A 19,462-nucleotide genomic window follows, 5' to 3' on the forward strand; every position below is an offset into this window, starting at 1 on the left:
AAATAGAAAAATATTTCTTGTTTCAGTTGCACTAGCTGACAGTAAGAAATTCACAATAAAACTAACTGACTTTCCTCTTCACTCGTGACCTGGATGATGGGAGTGAATGTATCCTCAGCAAGTGTAATGATAAAAAACTGGAAGAGTGTCACACTAGGGTGTTATACTGCCATCCAGAGGGATGTCAAGAGACGGAGAAATGGGCAAACAGGAACCTCAACAAAGGGAAATTCAAAGTCCTGCAGCTTGGGAGGAATGACCCCATGCACCGGTACAGGCTGGGGTAAATCATCTAGAAAGCAGTTTTGCAGAAAAGGACATGGATGGTCTAGTGGACAAATTGAAGATGAGGCAGTAGTGCGCCCTCGTGCCAAAGGCATCCAACAGTACCTGGGATACATCAGGGAAAGCATTGCCATCCTTCCTCTCTACTCAGCTCTGGTGAGGGGCCACCTGGAGTCTTATGTCCTGTTCTGGGCCCCCTCCAGCATGAGAGAGCCATGGACATACTGGAGAGTGTCCGATGAAGGGCTACAAAGATAGTTAAGGGGCTGGAACATCTCTGCTGCAAGGAGAGGCTGAAAGAGCTGAGACTGTTTGTCCTGGAGAAGAGAAGCCTCAGAGAGGTCTCATTAATGTGTACAAATGCTCAAAGGGAGTGGGTGAGAAAGACTGATTCAGGCTCTTTTCAGTGGTGCCCAATGACAGGAACAGAGGGTGTGGGCACAAACTGAAACCCATGAGGTTTTCTCTGAGCAAAAGGAAACCCTTTTTTACCGTGAAGAGTGACTGAGCCCTGGAGCAGGTTGCCCAGATAGGCTGTGGAGTCTCCCTCCTCAGAGATATTCAGATGCTGTCAGGACATGGACCAGGGAAACTTGCTCCAGGTGACCCTGTTGAGCGCGGGGTTTGAACTGGACAATCTCCCTAGGTCCCTTCCAACCTCAACTGTTCTGTGATTCAGCGCTGTTTAATTGGTGAACCTGAAGTAATCAGTCACAACTGTAAGTCTCATGACAGGATTTTGCCTTAGGGCATTGGATACTGGTTTAACACACTGCTTTCATTTCTTTGTTAGCATTTTCTGGAATTCATAATGTTAAAAATAAAGGGATGGTGTTTTAAGTGAAGCTGTAAGACACTGTGGTATGTAGTGGGCGTATGCTCATTTGTTTGCTTGCCATGTTGATAGAGTCACTGAATGACTGAAAGCCTGCTGTCAAAGGAAAAACTACAAAGTAGATAAGGAGGTAGCCTGGAAATCTGAATGCATTCATACAGAGGACAAAAATGCCAGCACATGTTTTTCTTGTGCCTTGTTACTATGCTCATTATACCTGCTAGTGCAGAGGATTAATGCACTTGAACAGGTAAGAGACAAACTAAGGTTTTCCCTGAAGTCCATCTGCTTTCTTCCCCTTATTTCCTTCATCTGGAGGAAGAAATTAGAGTTGATTTTAAGACCAAGAAAAGTGGAGGTAAAGCAATCGATCAAGTGATAGAAGGAGACTGGCAGGCTAAAGTAGAGGGATGGCATGGGGGAAATGGAACAACTTCACTAATTAGGGACAAATTGAAGATGGAAGGGAGATGTCAAGAGATAAACTTAGCCCACCCTGTGACTTCTCCCACTAGTTACAGCTGCTGGTAGTGATAGTAGACAGTATATCAAGGTGAAAAGCCCCCTCAGGGTACTAAGGCACGTTTCAAAAACTGTTGAAATTCCAAGTGATCAGAATTCTTTTTTTTTTTTTCCTGCTGAGTGGATGTGTTAGAAAAGGACTCTTGAGTCCTAGCATAGATTTCCAGATTTCTCAGGCATTGTGGAGGAACTGTTTGTTGTTTCTCTTCTGTGGATAAACATGAAAGGTTGGAGATATTTTTCCTCAGTGCATAAAGCTGACCAGGTAAGCAGCAAATCCACATTTAGGAACTAGTAAGAGAGTTCCAGGACTGAGAGTTCAAGAATGTGTGAGTCTAGTCACATGGAAGACAAAAAGATCTACAAGGGTTGTTTGGGTAGGAGCAAAGTAGGATTTAGGTGTTGTTCTGATTACTTCAATGTTAGTGAGGATTTGAGGTGGATGACTTGAGTTGGAAGGAAATATGTTGAAAAAAGTGAACTGAATTATAGCCTGTGTTAAAAAAAGCAGGAGAGACAGCACAAATCTAGTGAATATCTACCTGATTTAGTATACTTGCCAGTTTAACAAATTGTTGTGTTTTGAGCTAAAGCAGAATCAATTTTCTAACTTCACCTAAGTCTCATCTAAGTAACTTCATTTTCTAAAAGTCAATTGCATGTTTATCAGGCAGGGTTTCTTTCTGGAAGTGATAATACAGGGCACTGGTATGCAGAAAGGCCATCCTTGAGCTGATAGAGTGATGCAAGTCAAAGATGAAGAAGGGTCACACATATGGGGTCACGGACAGGACAGGAGACCCCAAACTGACCAACAGAGTATTCCATCCCGTATACATCGTACTTGGTATAGAACTGAGAGATCATGAGGCTCTCATTCTCTTCTGTGATGGCTGACATCCAGTGACGACCTCATCTGTCTGTATGGTTCCGCTCTCAGATCCATGCATTCCTGAATCCAGTTCCTGGGTCCAGGCTCCCTCCTGCTGCTCACACCTTCCCCAAGCTGCTCTGCAGCATCTGTGGTGACATACAGTTATCAAGGGATGGGGGTGCAATTTCATATATATTTGCGTATATTTTTATTTTTATTATTGTTATTATTATTACATTAAAGTTGTTTTAATTTATTTTTCAACCTGCAAGTCTTTTCCTCTCATTTCCCTTTCCCTGGAGGTGGAGGGGAAAGAGAACTGGGAGCCCAGCTGCTCGATTTTAGCTGCCAAAATTGGCCGGGCCAGGGCTAAACCATGACACACATGTTTTATTTAAGGAACCAAATGTTAATCAATAGTTACAGATTTTTGGGACACACGGTCGATCCATTTGACAACCTGCAGCATAGAATTGAAATGCCAAATTTTCAGACTAGAATTTTGTATCTAATTTTTTAGGTGTATGGGTCAATAAATCAAGGAGGTATGCATACACAGAGCTGTGCATGTATATTCATCTTTATGAATGAACATATGAAACCTTCAATTGTTCCATTCTTGGTCACTGCAGCAATACCTTTTTTATTCATTTGCTTCTGAGAAATAATTCTGGGAGTGTTTCCTCCCTGCAAATACCAAATGTGGGCATTCCCTAATATATTCCTTTAATGGCAGGAGAATAAAACACCAACACAGAAAAAGAAATATATTTTAATAAATCATTAAATAAGTTTGCTAGCAAATATAAACTTTTACATTAAAAAACCCAATAAATTTTAATTAAATTTGAATTATATTAATCTGAATGAAAATATTTGGAATGTTAAGTGTAACAGCTTAATAAACTGACTCCCAAATGGTATAGCTAACTCAAAAGGACATGCACATTCTCTCACACGTTTGAAAATGGGGCAAAAATTGAGGTGGAATCTAGCAACTCGCAACATTATTTAACAGAAAAGAATACTTGTGCTCAGCAGAAACTGTAGAGAACTTATGTCCACAGACTGCAACCTTGAGCTGAAATTTGTCTTGAAAATGTGATGCTAATATCCCTGCTCTTGCTGAAAATGTCAGACCTGCAAACAATCAAGACCTCAGAAGAATTTTGTCTCAATTGTGCTGCATACTTCCTCCTGAAAAATGTCAATGCTGTTGAAGAATATAAAGTACAGAGATCCTTCAAGATTGGGTAACTGAAACATTCTGAGTGAAAGAGAGAATCTTTCCTGAAAAGTAAAACTACTTCCTATAGCTGAGCGCACCAGAACACAAGGATTGCTCTATCTGCAAAATTTGAAGGAATGTTTTAAAAAAGGAGAATATACACAACCAAATTGGAATGTGACCTACTTATATAATATGTACCCATTAGCTGCTTAGTTTATTTTCATATTTTTAGATTTTTACATTTAGATTTTTAGATTTATACACATATGTGTGATACCTCATGATTTCATTTATCCCTGCATCCACCCAAACAACTATTACAGCATCCAGTCAGTATAGAGAGGAACAAAGGATTGAGGTACTAACTGTCTGGGCATATTAAGCATGGATGGTGGTAAAAAAAAAAAAAGATAACCAGAAATTACTATTAAAGCATGTCTTTCCTTCAGGTGATTTCTAGTTTCAAATCCCTGATAGGAATTGTGTGATTTCTCTCAAAAGTTGTCAAGTGCCATGAAGTTCCTCTTTCTGCTGTGGAGCTTTACAAGAAAGTTACTGGTACAAAGTCACATTGGCTGTGCCAAAAGCGTTTATGGCTCGTGATTAATAATCTGCCTCTGACCATTTTTCCAGTGATGGTTATGAATTACAGGTTGTGGCCTAACTCCTTCTGTTTCTGAGACATTCCCTTCTGTAACCCACATAGCTCTGCTTTCTTCATTGACTCTCAGATTTTACAATGCCATAGTGCATAATGTAAGATACAGCAAAAACAGTCTTGCAGATAGGCAGAGCATCATATTTACTACCATTCTGGAACAAAAAGAAAAGCAGAAAACACTGGAGACTGGATTTCAGCCATCAGACAAAAGTGTTGCATGTTGTTCTGTAGGGTACGTGAGGAGGATTCTTGTTCTGGCACAACATCTAAAAACATGAGACCTCAAGCCTTGCTATGTGCAGTGATGGTTCCCAGTCAGCAGTCTGGCTGATGGCCTCAGTTTCAAGCTGGATAGCTTCTAGACTGCTAGACTGACACCTAAAATAGATGAATATGTGTTTTACAGAAATGTGGGAAGTAGGAGCTGAAAAAGAGTTGATAGTAAATATTCAGTTATCTTAGGATTTGGAGAAAGAATGAGGTGGGGCTCAGGACCCTTGGCTGTGTAAAGAAACAGGACTAACTGTGAGGAATGGAATGGCTGGACTCGATGATCCGGTGGGTCTCTTCCAACCTGGTTATTCTATGATTCTATGATTCTATGATTCTATGAATGCATTTCCCTCTTGCTACAGGGAAGGATAGTCTCTTACGTCAGCATGAAGATCCTTTTAGGGCAGAATAACCCCTGGACTTCTGAGACCTAGTGTTGGAACAAAATGGAGAAATGCAATGCAAAGATCAAATTCTCTTCCTATTACAAGATGAGTCTTCCAGTCCAGCATTGGATAGCCTGTGGTAGGAGGAATGCCTTGGATCCTTCAGCTCTGTGATGACAGAGATACTTGCACTTGATGGAAGTCCCGTCTCATCTCTCCCCCAACTGCACCTTTCTTATAAATGGTGATGGACAGATGGACAGAAAGGTTTATACAGTTTAATGGTTTTACGAGCCAAATCCACCAGGAAATCACAAAAAAAAAAAAGAAAAAAAGGAAAAAAGGAAAAAACTGCAGGAAAAAGTGGTAAGCTGATGCCATGGCAGTCTCATGGAGCACAAAGAAGAGGGAGAAGGTATCACAGCTTAGGATCCCAGAACAAGACAGCAGAAAGATATTTTGACTTACTGGACTAAGTTGTTGCAGGAACTAAACTGTCCAAGGAAGTTTAGCTTAAGTCCAGCATGAAATCTCACTTTCTGTCAGCAGTTGAAAGGATGATTACACAGAGCAAAACCTGTGACTTGCGGGACAGTAGAGACAAAGCTTAGAAGTAATAACTTACTCTGATTGGTAGATGAGATATTTCTGGTTATCTTCAATATCACGAAACCCAGAAGAAGTATCATGATTATAGACACAGCTATAAGTGGACCAAAGAAATTCATTTTCACTTGCTCCATTTCTTTCACCTGTATCTCTGAATAAGAAACCAGAGGAGATACACACAGTGAACACATTTAATTTGGTGACAATTAGCTTAAGCCTGTCCCAAAGTTATATAAATTAGAAGTTTAGGGAAAGGCCCTCAGCATCCTTTGCTTTATCAGTGCTTTAAGTGTCAATAAATCACTACCCACATTACTTTATTTCCATTTTCAGTAACTAGTGAAACTACCAAGTCTTAACAGCCACTTCAACAACAATAAGGCTAAGTACTCTTTCTGAAATTTGGGTAACATGTGAGAGATCAGCAACTTGATTAATACAAGAGTGTAGGAGGCTGCTACTATTCTGCTGCTACTTTGTGGTACTGTGTAAGTTTGAAGAATCTGGGACATATTACTACTTGGTATCCATTGGAAATGATGATCAAAGCCTAATAAACTTCTAAAGGGATGTGAAAGTAGCGAGGAATGCAAAGGAGTTTCCCTCTGTTTCTGGTTATTGTGTGTTTGAGGTTTTGGTTGCTCGGGTTGGCATCTGACAGAGCTTCAGTTATTGCCAAATGAAGCTTTTGTTTATGTGGAGTTCCTAGTTTCTTATCCACTACTGCTACCTATCCAATGGCTTCTTTTATAAAGTCAGGGAGGAGAGAGGAAGAATTGAACAGGGTAGAGGAGGATGCAGTACTATAGTAACTATAGCCATGTTAACACTCATGAGCAACACGTAAAGCTGTGCAAACCTTAGAAGAGTTCAGTGTTGTAGTTCAGTATTATTTTAAAATCCTGGAATGTGAGGACATCAGAGGCATTTTGCCATATCTAGCATTGATTATTTAACCCTTCAGCTAAATTTATATGAAGAAAACTGCCCTGTGAAGCTTTTTTCAGAATGAGTGGCAAGTTCCTTTTGCATGTGCAGTAGTAAGGTGCATGCCTGCACTACCCTGGTGGGCATTGCTACAATGCTGCCTTTCCCTCTTGGCTCCCTGTTCCTGTCAGTTGAAGCCCAGCTCTCCACCTTCAGCATTGTCTAAAAGAGACATATGCAAGCCATGTGGGAATTGTCTTTATTTTGATTCATTTGTGCCTTAGCTTATGAACAAAAATCCATCAGATGTTTTCCTGTCCCAGGAGATAAATAAAATACGGCTTTAGTTTAAAGGATGTGGAACCCTGAGATAATCCAACAGTAAAATACTACTGGAACTCGAGCTGTCAGCTTCTTCTTGCAAGAGGTGTCTGAAAAAAGACACAGACCTAGAGAAAAAAACCTCCCCTAATAGTAATTTTGGAATGTGTGCTTTATTCTGTCAAGTGCCATGAACACTACCAGTAACGCTTCTAAGACTAGTCAAGATTTCATGGCCTTTAGTGTTAAACTCAGCACAGTGTATCTGGCAGTTTGTGAGCCAAATCTGGTCTAAGGCAGTCTTCTATTTAGCCTTCTGCCACTCTTTAGGGAATGATTAAAATTAGCGGCTTAGGCACCACCTACACATCAAACAAAAACTTTTTTACTTTCACAGTGGTTGAACACTGGAACACTTTGCTAAGAGAGGTGGAGGAATTTCTATCCTGGGAAATATTTAAAGCTCAGCTGGATAAGGCCCAGCGCTACCTTTTGACCCTGGTTTGACTGAACTAGATGATCTTCAAATACCTCTTTCAATCTCAACAGTTCTCTGATTCTGTGAATTGGTGACCTCTCTGAACAGCTAAATGTCTCCTCCAGAGACCTGTTGTCACCTAATCCAGACATCCAGGTTGCTTTGTTGCTACTCCAGCAACATCTAGGGAGGTGATGAAGAGGACTGTGTTCTGGACTGTGTAGCAGTAGCATTCCTTCTCCATGACCTCTCTTTGCCCCAGTAAGACTTCCCATAGGGAAAGGAGAGGGAATTTGGTGGCCATGGCTGCTGGTGAACAGGGTGGAGAACATACAAGCTTTGTAACCGACTCCTACTGCTACTTGTAGGGTTTATTCCCTGCCTTGATTGTGCTGCTATCTATGATCAGCTCTACTGCAGTGTGCCCTGCTCCTGCCTGGGCAACCATCGGGATGGGCAAGCGGAGACTCACCTAGTGGCACTGAGCCAAGGCTCCCCAGCTGCTCTCCAAGGTGAAGCAAACAGCTAATATTAGTAAGAGTGTTTGTAGGAACTGTGATATTCAGCTTGCTGGTAACACTGTACAGCTTTGTTACAGCATCTTGCGAGACTTCCATGTGGCCCATAGGACTGTCTGTTGTGTTTTTGCGTGAAATCAGCCAAGTCATCTGCTTGGGCTTTGGATAACCTCCGCTGGAAGAACAGGAAAGATTCAAGGGTTCGTTGGGCTTTAGTTCCCCAGCGTGCAGCCATTCTATCTCAGGTTGACTATAGTTGGCTGAAATAGACCAGAAAGAAAGCATCATGAGTCAGACGTATCACATCTTGTGACAGTTCCTGACCATTATTTAAGATTTTCAGACAGAAGCAAGTCTAAACAAATTTCCCAGGAAAACAATGGGAGTTCCAGAAAGGGCTTATTATGGTTTTGGTGTACATGTAGACTTGCTGTTCCTTGTCCACAGGGTATTTCAAGGATGTAAGTCTGATCAGGCAGACAATGGGCCTCTGTCTCTCCTACCGCCTTTAGATCCATTGACACCAGAATAATCAAACCTGTGCTTAAGTACAAAATGGGAATGGGACATAGTGCTGCCTACTCTTGACCTCCTGATTAGGTAAGGGGAAAACCACAAACTTCTAACTGTGGAATGTAGAGAAGGAAATCATCTGAGACACTTCACGTGGGGTAATTTGGAGGTGCAGTGCTGGCACAGGTAGAAATATCCTTGGCGTCTATTGGTATTATGGGTAATTGTCTTGCAGCTAATAAAGTAATTCACTCATCTTAATTTGATAGTACGTTTCCTTTAGCTTGACATTTTATGTGGAAGTGACTATGGTACAAGTTCTTTTACTTTATGTCATGGGATACTCCTCCCAGTCCATAAAAAAACCCATACCTGTTGCTTTAAAAAGTCAAGTTTTCTGGACAAGAAACAATTAGTGAAACAGGATTGGAAAGAATTGTTTAAACATAAAGTAATAATGATAAATGGAAGGTTTTAACCGATACTCTCTATTAACTAATCCTCTAAATATTCACAACCAGAATTTGTTTGGTTAAAAGGTCATAGTAGAAATAGTAGACCGTAATGGAAAAGAAGGAGGAGAGAATATAGATATAATACTGACTGCACACTGGCATGCAGCAAGTTAAAAACAACAACAAAACCAACAAAACCCAAGAACAGACCGAAGAGACTGAAGACTTCATTGAAAATACTTCATTATTTTAATGCCAATAGAACTAAAGACAAAATGGAGAAATATTGAAGAAGGGGGAAAGGATTCTTTGAAAAATGTGTCTAAGAGAGTCTGACTTTTCTGCACATGCACTCTGTGTTTAATCCAGGCTCTAATCCTTGCCAGAATTCTCAGTATGGATGGATCAAGAAATATGATGTTGCTTTTATTTGCTGTATGCCTACACACAGAGAGAAGCTTGGTCACTCAAATCCCCAAGAGTCCATGACTGTGAATTCAAAATGGGAAAGGTCCCATTTATTTCACACCCCAAAATTTAGTTAAGTTGTCTCAGGAGAGCTCAAGCTTTCTCTTTCTCTACAAGGTCTGACTTGCATAGTTGACTTATCACTCCAGCTTCTGGCCTAGCATATTTGTTTTCTCCTTGGCATTTAACAGGGAGGGCAGGAAAGTAATCCACGGCTGTGAAACTTGCCCAATCATCCAAATTACTTAAGAGTTTCAATCTTCTTGATAATAAACAAGTGGAGATAGTGGGATACACCTGATCAAAGCACTTCTGTCTTTATGGCTTCTGGAACCTTAATTTGCTGAAAAGTTATGTTGGTTGCATGCAGAGTGTGGGCTACATATGTGTGAACTTTGGATTGTTAACAGAAAAGCATGTTTGAGGATGTCTTCTGTATGTAAAGAGAACATGGCTTCCAAAAAGGCTATGGATTTAGAATTAAATACCTCAAGAGACAGCAGATTCATCAAGCCCTTAATGCTTTTCTCATTGGCTTAATCATCCTACCTGATTTTGTTCCATTTTCTAAAGTGATAACATGCCTTACTTCTCACTTGCTTCCAGCCACTGACTGCTTTTATATCTTCACTGAATTGATTAACATATCTTTTTATTATCCAGTAGTTTAGATGTCTTTCAGGTTTCCACACTCTGAAAACCAGACTCTTCAGTTTGCTGTGGTATAAGATAATCAGGTTGATCTTTTAATCTCTCTAGTTGGACTATTTTTTTCCAGCTTTCAGATGCCTCTCATAGAGCTTTTCTGCACACTTTTAAGTTTTTCAACATTCCCTTTAAAATTAGGACAAAATGTTAAGCTCTATTCTGACATTAGTTTCACTTCCAGCGGTTTGTACAGTGCATATTTTAAAATAGCTTCCCTAGCCTCACCTACTTCCCATACTGATCCATCCAAAGGGTGCACTAGAGCCACACTATAGCAACAGAATTTCCAGTTAAGCTGCTTGTCACCATGGTCTCTGCCTTGTCTATTTTAACAGCCAAATTGTTCCAATGTGAAGCCTTTCTTTCTTTCTGGAAAATTATCTGTTTGCTCTTCTTGTATAAACAAACATGTCTGTACACAGTACATGTAATATACATATATCTATATGTTTTTTCTCAATGTAATATGTATAAATAACACATGTAAACTGTATTAGAAGGTACTTCAATATTTCTGAATGGGCTTGGTCACCAAGTGGTCTATACAGCTTTGTAGGACTGCCCTATCATTCTTGTACAGCTCTCCTCCATGTATGATATGAGATTCTAATTAAGAAACAGTAGGTAAGCACAAGTACATTTCAACATCTGCATTTTTATTCTAACTGTTTTTAAGTTTTTTTTAATAAAATATGATTTTATACTGCTCCTTCCTTTAGAAGCTTATTGAACAGAGTCATTTGGAAGGAACACAGCAGCAAATCGTTTAAAAGAGTCTTCCTAAAGTTAAACCTTAAAAGGTCTGGGAGAGCTTTAGTGCCTAAGTAAGAGACTTCTGTAACATGTTGTCTAAGCTGATAGTTGACTTAACTGCTTGAATTAACTGAATGGTTGATGCTAAGCATCTCTCAAATTAGAGACCTTGATGCTAGGTATGCATTATAAGCTTCTGAGTTCTAAAACTTTGCTGAAAATACTTGTCAAGTAGGTTCTGGGAGAATCAAAATTAACAGTCTAGGTTTTCTATCTGTGAATTGAGAAAATGCTTGCTGGTGGCACAAAGCTAAATAGGCCCAGATGGCCTGGTACTTCATTTTTGGCTGCTGTTACACGTGGCCTGTTCTCTTTTGAAGCAGTTTTGAAGCCTGAAAACACCAGTGGAAGTTAGAACCTGTTATTATTAATTAATAACACTATCATAGTGGAAGACAGAAAACAGGCATACAGACAAAAGTTATTAGCAGGGCAGCTTGAAATAGAAAAACATTAGGAAAATATTTTTGGAACTACTAAAAATATTAGAATATATTAGGAATGATTGCTTCCTCAATGAACCCCTTTCCCTTGTCTAGAGATTTTCTGTTTTTTCCTCTGATAACAAGCCAGAAATCAGGCTGAATCTCAGAAATGCCTGCGTTTTTTCTTCAGAGATATTTTCAGTCTTATTTTAAGTGAGCATATGAATTTCTCCTCCTCCACATATGAGATGCTCTTTTCTTATTCTCCCTGCAATTTATATGATCATAAAATAGCTGTGTGTTTGTAGAAATCTTGTTATGTTTCAATTGTAATTTACCACCAACGATGCTATCTTCTATTGCTTTTAATAGAAGGTAGTGCATAAGACGCAAGTAAAGAAGTGTATTTTCCAGAGTCCTAAAAGCCACAAAACTTGCAGAAGGCAAGAGGAAGAAGGCAGAATAGTTTTCACTATGAAGTATGACAGGGTGGGAATCAGGAACAATGCAATATTGAGCAAATTATTGCCTCATTTTCTACTCCTGATTGCTTTCACCTGTGTACATTCAGAGATGAGGATTTTCTATTGAGAATGCTTTTATCTATCTTTAGAAATTCTGCTCCAGTACAGATACATCTTCAATGGCTTATGGACAGTACCACACATTTCTGGACTGAACAAAGTGACATAGAAGTCCCCCCCCTAAAAAAACCCACAACCAGACAGCTAGAAGTGATGACGTACCAATAATGTGCAGTAAGCACTCAGACGTATGTATGACCTTTGGCGATCCGTTATCTCTGTGCTGTATAATACATTTATATTGTCCCTCATCCACAACTCCTGCATTTAGCAACTGCAAGGTCCATTTGTCCATATCCATCTTGGTGCGATTTATATATTTAGGACTAAGGTTATCATGTTTTTCTTGGCCATAGTATACTTCATACACCACTTCAGCAGTGTCTTTTTGCCAAAAAACTCTTAAATCCTTCATGTCAGTTTTCTGAGAGTTTGGAAAATAGCAGGATAGGTATGCAGTGTGATTGAGAAATGACTTCACCTGATGCACACTAGCAGCAATACCTTCAATAAAGAGAGAGAAGAAATTAAGATTTCCATCAGCTACAAAAGAACACCAAGTATTTGCACTCATAGAGGCAACACTTAACAACAGTAGCAATAAACCCACCAGCATTTAGACACAAATTCACCCACTGGGTATGACAGGACACACAGTTCTTCAAACTGACTCAGTTAGTCTTGTGGAGTTTACGTCATAAAACTGTTTCTTATTTTTCCTCCGGCATTTTGCTTTCCAAGGAAGGCCTACCACACAGAGGTTGTGAGCATCTATATTTTAGAAGACTTACATGGAGACAAAAAGTCCAAACCATTTTTGTACTTAGCATCCTGAACACAGTGAAATTCTGCCACAAAGGTGATAGTTGCACAATTTCTTTTTAAAAGCTTGAGTTCATTCTCCTAACAAAATAACACAGCCTTGCAGTTTTGAAGAAAAAGTAAAGTGCACACTGTGTGGGAAATGGTGGTGGTGTCTAGGGTATATGTGACCAGAAGGTCAGAAACAGGTGAACACTTTCAGTCTCACTGAAGAATTAACGTAAAGCTTAATGACAAATTAAATGTCAGATTTAACTGTTCTGTAATTAATCTAGAGTTTAATGACAGATTAAATGTCAAATTAAACTGTTCTGTTGCAGGTGGTGTTAACAGAAATAGTCGATAACCACAATTATGCCTTCATGCAAAGAAAGCATGAACTATGTTACATCAGGGATGATTTTTCTCCTGCTTTTGTCAGTGCATGTAGCCATTATTACAGCTGGCAATGGGCCGGGAGGACCATCTTCTCTTGGAATGAGAAATGTAATCCTCCATCCCAGAAGAAACAAATGAACACCACTACTATGTTCAAAAATAGGAGAAGATTTAGTCTTTCTTCTGGTTCAAAGCACCAGACTGAAAAACTCTCTCCTCAACTGCCTGAAACTCCAGTTGTCCCATATATAACTGTCGGGTTTCAGTTTAATACTGCTCTGCTTTAAGATATACAGAGGTGAAATACACACATTTTAAAGACAGATTTAAACTGAAAATTTAAGAGCAACATAAAATAAGCGTAATGTAAAGATGTAAAGTTGACAAGAGAAAGTACTTACTATATATTTTATAGAGTCCTTGCACACAATTTAAATACATGTCACATAGGCTATATGACCTTGATTGTGCAACAGAAATGATTAATTACGACTAAGGAATGAGCTTCTTAGTAGATGAGAAGGTATCACATAGCAGGACACAAATACTCAGAACAGTTTTTACAATTAAAAATGTGCCCTTTACCTGGGTGAAGTATCATAGCATAAATGAAGAATATGCAGACCTCCATAATGCTGTAAGAAGGAAGAATGAAAGAAATATGTTAGAGCTTGAAAAGACTCCAGTACCTTCTCCAGTAGTCCCAAAGAAGTAGTAAAACAAGAAGTTTTAGCAAGAGAGAGACTCTTGAGAAAGTTAATCTCACCTTCTCCCATGGACTGGTGCAAGGACTTCTGTGGGCTTCACAGCCTTTGGCAACAAGAAGCACGCAATGGCAGATCTCTGGTTTCCAGAGGTGATATGGTGCAAGATTACTGCACACAAAGTACTCCATGGGAGGAACACAGAGCCCTCGAGGTACAAAGTCAGGACAAGCACCCAAAATGTGTGGTGTGGAGGAAAGAGGAATGGGGAAAATGCTTGACATTGGCAGTGTGGGGAAGAAGATGGGGGAACTGAAAGTAGAGGGGGAGGAGTGGGTGACACAGAAGGAAAAGGTGTGGGAGACAGCACAATGATGTCATCTACCAGCAGTGATGAAGTGTGTGACCTTCAGTTTTGTAACAGGAACACGTCCTTCAAGACAGTAAACTTGTGTATGGTTTAAAGAGCTGAGGCTAAACAGCACATAATTTGTGGTCAAAACAAATGGCTGCTTGGGTTCATGTGGTACAAGGGCCTATAATCCAGGAGAACAGTCAAATGTCATTCCCATGCACTAGTGATAGGACAGCACCTGCATCTGACTGGCCTGTGGTTGCTGGTTTGCATTTTAGCAGCACCTTTGTATTTTTTCCTGTGCCTTTTCCATATATTTGAGAGAAGCCTTCGCACCACACCTGCCAAGCTCCTTCTGTCTCCTGCTTTAAACAGCTCCAGAGAATCCTCTTTTGCTGGAGCAGATGTGAAAACTTGTCAGCTCTCATACTACTTAAAAACAGTCGGGTGTCCTGACTGATAGTAAAGCTTCCTGATGGTTTCCCATTTTTTGTCATGTTTTATCTTAAGGTGGTGTACTTAGGTCTTTACTTTTATGCCAGGTCTCTGGAAGCCAGAGTCTCTTCTTCTAATACAGGATTCCCCTCAGTCTGCTGACACGTTTTTTTTCTGTGTGTACTACAATGTACAGAACTGTGAATTGTATTTTTTCAAGACCGGATTCATCCTGCCTTTTCTTAGAAAAGGAGAAGAGAAAGAAGCCCAAATGTCTCAGAGGATAATTTTCTTTGTGATCCATCTGTCGTAGCAGAAGAGTAGGGAGGGTTTGTGCAGAATCTGTTATTGTAGGCAGTTCATTCTTTTTCTGTTCCAGCCACCCTACTATGAAGGGGTTTTCCTCCTAGCCTGGGCCCCACTGAATTAAACCACACTGCTGATTGCCTGAATACAATTGCCTGTGCCAAGGCACTGAAAACTACAGAAGCTCCTCAGCAGTCATATTTCCCTTCTGTGAATAAGAATTTTTGCTTCCAGTCAAGTTAAAAAAGGGGGATAGCAGGTGTGTAAGAGAAGGAATTAAAACAATCTAGCAACTGGAAACATAAATGAAGCAGAGAGAGTTTACTGCTATAGCTAGGTATGTTTTGCAATGACAGTCTCACAGCAGCAAAGACCAAAACCAGAACTGAAATTAAGAGTGAGAGAGAGAAATAAAACCCTGGCAAAAATACCAGCTAACACTGCTTGCCTTTCTTTATGGGTTGTATTTGGAGCTGTGGGGACAGAAGTCTCAAAGATCCTACATGATTTCCTGGCTGCTGTCTTCCAGGGAATCATGTTGCTGGAGACAGCTGCATGAAGAAGGATCCCGTGAGTCTGCAGAGGGGTGTACACCCACGTTTGCTGCAGAGAGAGGTCACTGAGAGAGACAAACTGCTTCTCTTACATGAGTTGATTTATAGACAGTTGCTGAATCATGAATTAGGCCAATAAAACTTCAGTGCTGCCAGCAGCTTTTCTTCCACTTTTTTTGCAAGATGCCTTTAACCAGCAAAAGCAAATCCTTGGAGCCAGTGTCCAGAAGACTGAGGGGAGGAAGAATTACATACTTTCCATGTTGGCTGCTGACACTATTTCTTTGGCATATTCAATACAAATTCTGTGCTCACTTCTCTTTTATATCTGCAGGCCATTGAAAGTCTGTGTATGTCCCAGAACTGTTTAGCAGTCAAAGAGGACAAGAGGGGAAAGACATAACTTGCTTCAGGGTACAACCCACAGCTGGTAAATGGTGCAGACCAAACTGCCCTCTTCCTGGCCATAGCCCAGTGCATGAACACTCTGTTCCGCTTCAGAGCATTGTCAGTCGGTGTATGGATATGTAGTTTTTCTGTTTACCTGGTGGCTGCATCCAGCTGTGGATGTGGCACTTTTTCACAATGCCAGTGATAACTGATGAGATGGGAGTGGTTTGAAGACGCAGGGCTTAAAAATTATCTCTGACATCCAGAAATGTGAGGTCAGTCCATGGGGAGGTAATCATTTTCCCTTACTAAATTAGGCTAGCACTATCGTGGTGCGACTTCCTTGGCTTTTTGATTTTGTCAGCCACTCCTGGAGGTGTCCCCATGACTCACAATTACAATTACAAATCATATGTAGATGTCGGAGATGACAAATGGAGAAGTTTATTAATTGAAATTATGTCACTATGCAGTCAGTAGTCACACTCAACCCTTTATTTACTATCTCTGCAGTCCAGTATCTGAAAGGAGAAGAAACTGTATGAGTACATGCACTTTACTCTTGATGACTGCTTAGGTTTGACCCAAACCAGTCTGAGAAAAGTCATGAGGCGGTTCATGCTTGGCTGCATACAGGGGGATTCCTTCCCTGAAGAACTGTTAAGATCGATGTTCATGAAAAAAGGCAACTTCATTCCCTTTGCTTTTGAAGACAATTGCCAGAAAGCCCTGTGCAACTTATTTTGAGATTGGCTTGTGCTTTCCGTCTCTTGTTCCTCCCAATTTAGCATGTGAATCCAGCATGTAAAAAAGAGCTTTGTATCTTATGTACTTGCCTGGCTTTTAATTTGCTTTCTTTTTTCCTGTTTTCATTTTTGGATGTAGTCATTATCTCTTGAAAGACTTTTGTCAAATCTTTGCTTTTTGACTCCTATGTTCCTCCACTGCTCTTCAGCTCCTTTCAAAATGTTCCTTTCTTACATTTTCTTAGGCGCAATTAATTTATTTTCTTATATCAGGTACATATTATTCTATGGGGAGATTCTCCTCCCCCGTGTTTCACAACGAACTCAAAACAAAACTGGCCACTGAACTAGTAATCTACTCTTTTGACTTTTCTAGCGTAGGGAATTTTTCTAAAATTTCCACCCTGTGCAACACTGAGTAGCTCCATGGGCAGTGCTGCAAGCTGCCTGGAGACAGGACATCTGTGACTAAGACTTTTCATCGCTGAAATGAAAGCTATCCTAGAGACTTCTAAATGAAGTTGTGCTAAAAATGCATTTACCAGCCTTCTCCCATGTTGCAAATATAGGTTAATTTGAATAAATGTTGTCAAAGGAAATCACAACTTAAGAAAATTCCCTTAATGTGGCAAGGTCAGAGAATTCTAGGATGCCCTCTGCCCAAGTACTAAGCCACACAACTGCATAAATATCCAACATGGGACCCATTTGAAAAAAATACCATTGCCCAGTCAACTTGTGTTTCCTATGTGCTTCTCCAGGTAGAAAGTGGCACTGTTTTAATAATTGCCCAACTTTTTCTGTTGCTCATTTAGAATAATCTTTTACTCTAAATTACATTTTAAAATTGTTGGCTTCTTGTTTAATTATGTTGTAATTGCACCACAAAAAAACCTCACCACTGTTGTCCTAATTTTTTATTTCTGAATTCATTTGTTATTCCTTCCTACTATCCCCCTTTCAGTAACATCCCTTTATTATATATAACATCTTCTGGAGAACTATGACTTTCTCTATGATTCTGGGATCAGTTTGCTCTAACATCCAGAAACTGCTCGTTTAATAAAAAATAAACAACATCAATAATTTAAATAATACCTTTGGTCCAAAGATCACGGAGCATTCCACTGTGTCTGCAAGCAAAGTTCTTCATCCGCAACTAAAGGGCAGGTATCTCTGAACGGCAGTACAGTGGCTGCCTCAAGATGCACAGTCCCACTGCACAAATCATAGGACACGAAGATGTACTCCACGCAAGTGAAACTGTGGGGGAAATTTGGAGAGGAAGGACGTCATCAACCAGAATGAGACATTTGTTGGGATTAGCTGTTGTGTTTATTCTGAGTTCCACCTAAAGGACGGGTCAGATTGACATATTTTTCCATACACTTAAGCTACACCTGGCCACAGAATTGGCAAGTTGGTTGAACCACTTCTGCATCACAGGTATGACATCACACTTCCCTCAAGGTTAGTCAAGCAAACATCTCAGCTGGGAAGCAGCAATTGCCTGATTCGCTTCTCACCAGATCACTAACAGGTTCGATTTTGCAATGAAACAGAGAAGGAGTACACCCTTGTTCCCACACAGGTCAGAATTTAGAGATGCCAGGTGATTAACAGATGAGTCAGTTGCTGGAGTTTCCTCAAAAGCCCTTGCACAGAAGAGGGAATTCAAATGCCTGCTGCCAGGCTTTCCCTCTTCTGAGCCTCCTGATACTGCACAAGACAATTTGTCTGGAAATGGCAGCATGGCTACACAATGCTGTATAGGCCTAGCCTCAAACAACAGTTTGCAGGGCATCTCTGATGGCAAGATACGTACTACATGCAAAAGGATTAAACTAATTGATTTCTAAGCTGCACTCAAACACATTTAACAAGGATTAGCAGCCATACAATACATTCTATGTTTAGTCCTCAGGTATTACACTCCTTATTTTCAATAAAAGTCTTTCAAAGCCAGCTGGAAATATGACACAAAACTCATACTCCTTCTTAAACAGGAGGATCACTGATCAGGAACTACTTCTTGTGATAAATAAATCTCGATTATTAAATGACAATGTGATATTCAGAATCACAGTTAACTAAGCCAAGCCCTCCTGTTCTCAGTTCCAGTGCAGAAATAACTCCAGGGACACATACTGGTTTTCTCACAATGCTCCTTGTGGCACATTAATTTACACAGCTAAAGGAAGAGGGTTTGCCTTTTGGTTTTGGATCCCTCGCTTCAACCACCAGAATTACAGTAGCTGGGAAGAAAGAATGTGATTCTCCAATCTACTGGTATAAATTAAGATCACTGCCCTTATGCATAATTGTAACATGCCCTGCAGATCCACTTTGGTCCTTTTGGCTAGTTTCTGATTCTAAATATCTTGCTCCAGGAATTCATGTGCTGATGCCACTATAGAATGAACTCTGGCTCATTCTGCGACGGAGTGGTCAGCTTGCTCCAGGGAATAAGGCTTGTGTGAAATTAGCAGCTATGACTCAAATGAAATAGAGAGCAGCTGTGGAGTTTCTTCAATAATAGCAATTATACTTTTACAAATGCACACTCCCACTTGTTTATAGGAGCATTTCAAAGGCTTGCCACAGTAACTGCTCAAATCATTAACAGATAAATAAAAAAAGCAAACCCACTCAACTGAAAGCATTATTACAACACTTGGGAGTACCTTATTTCATTCTCCAGGCTTCCTGTCTCAGAGGCAGAAAAATGTTCCAGAATGGATCTTGACAAGGAAATGTCTTTCCTTTGTCTTCAGTGCATGTCTTCCACCATACGCACAAAGTCCAGATCACAGAAAATCAACCCTTTCCTACCAGTAATATGTAAGTGCTTCTTACAGCAAGCACCCTCTGTCCAAAAGAAGCTTC

At 40.1% G+C, this 19,462-nt stretch overlaps 1 protein-coding gene across 1 annotated transcript; it reads right to left on the reverse strand.

The window, feature by feature from the left end:
* Positions 1–3,321: 3,321 nt before the first annotated feature.
* Positions 3,322–13,721, reverse strand: CD86 (CD86 molecule). Its single transcript, XM_069866289.1, has 5 exons — positions 13,672–13,721; positions 12,049–12,390; positions 7,875–8,180; positions 5,693–5,827; positions 3,322–4,786 (listed from the first exon to the last, which is right to left on the reverse strand). The coding sequence occupies exons 1-5, from the start codon at positions 13,715–13,717 to the stop codon at positions 4,767–4,769; spliced, it is 849 nt and encodes a 282-aa protein (XP_069722390.1). The 5' UTR covers positions 13,718–13,721; the 3' UTR covers positions 3,322–4,766.
* Between the last annotated feature and the right edge of the window lie 5,741 nt (positions 13,722–19,462).

Source organism: Phaenicophaeus curvirostris, chromosome 1 (genome assembly GCF_032191515.1).
Source record: "Phaenicophaeus curvirostris isolate KB17595 chromosome 1, BPBGC_Pcur_1.0, whole genome shotgun sequence".
In the NCBI taxonomy this organism is placed as follows: domain Eukaryota; kingdom Metazoa; phylum Chordata; class Aves; order Cuculiformes; family Cuculidae; genus Phaenicophaeus; species Phaenicophaeus curvirostris.

What these genes read in the sequence shown, in the direction of transcription:
- CD86 (XM_069866289.1), bottom strand. Translation starts at nt 13,717, where the DNA reads ATGGAGGTCTGCATATTCTTCATTTATGCTATGATACTTCACCCAG. An exon ending in TGCTATGATACTTCACCCAG is followed by an intron (nt 12,391 to 13,671) that starts GTAAAGGGCACA and finishes TCTTTATTGAAG; the next exon opens with GTATTGCTGCTAGTGTGCAT. An exon ending in CCTTGGCTCAGTGCCACTAG is followed by an intron (nt 5,828 to 7,874) that starts GTGAGTCTCCGC and finishes TTTCTTATTCAG; the next exon opens with AGATACAGGTGAAAGAAATG.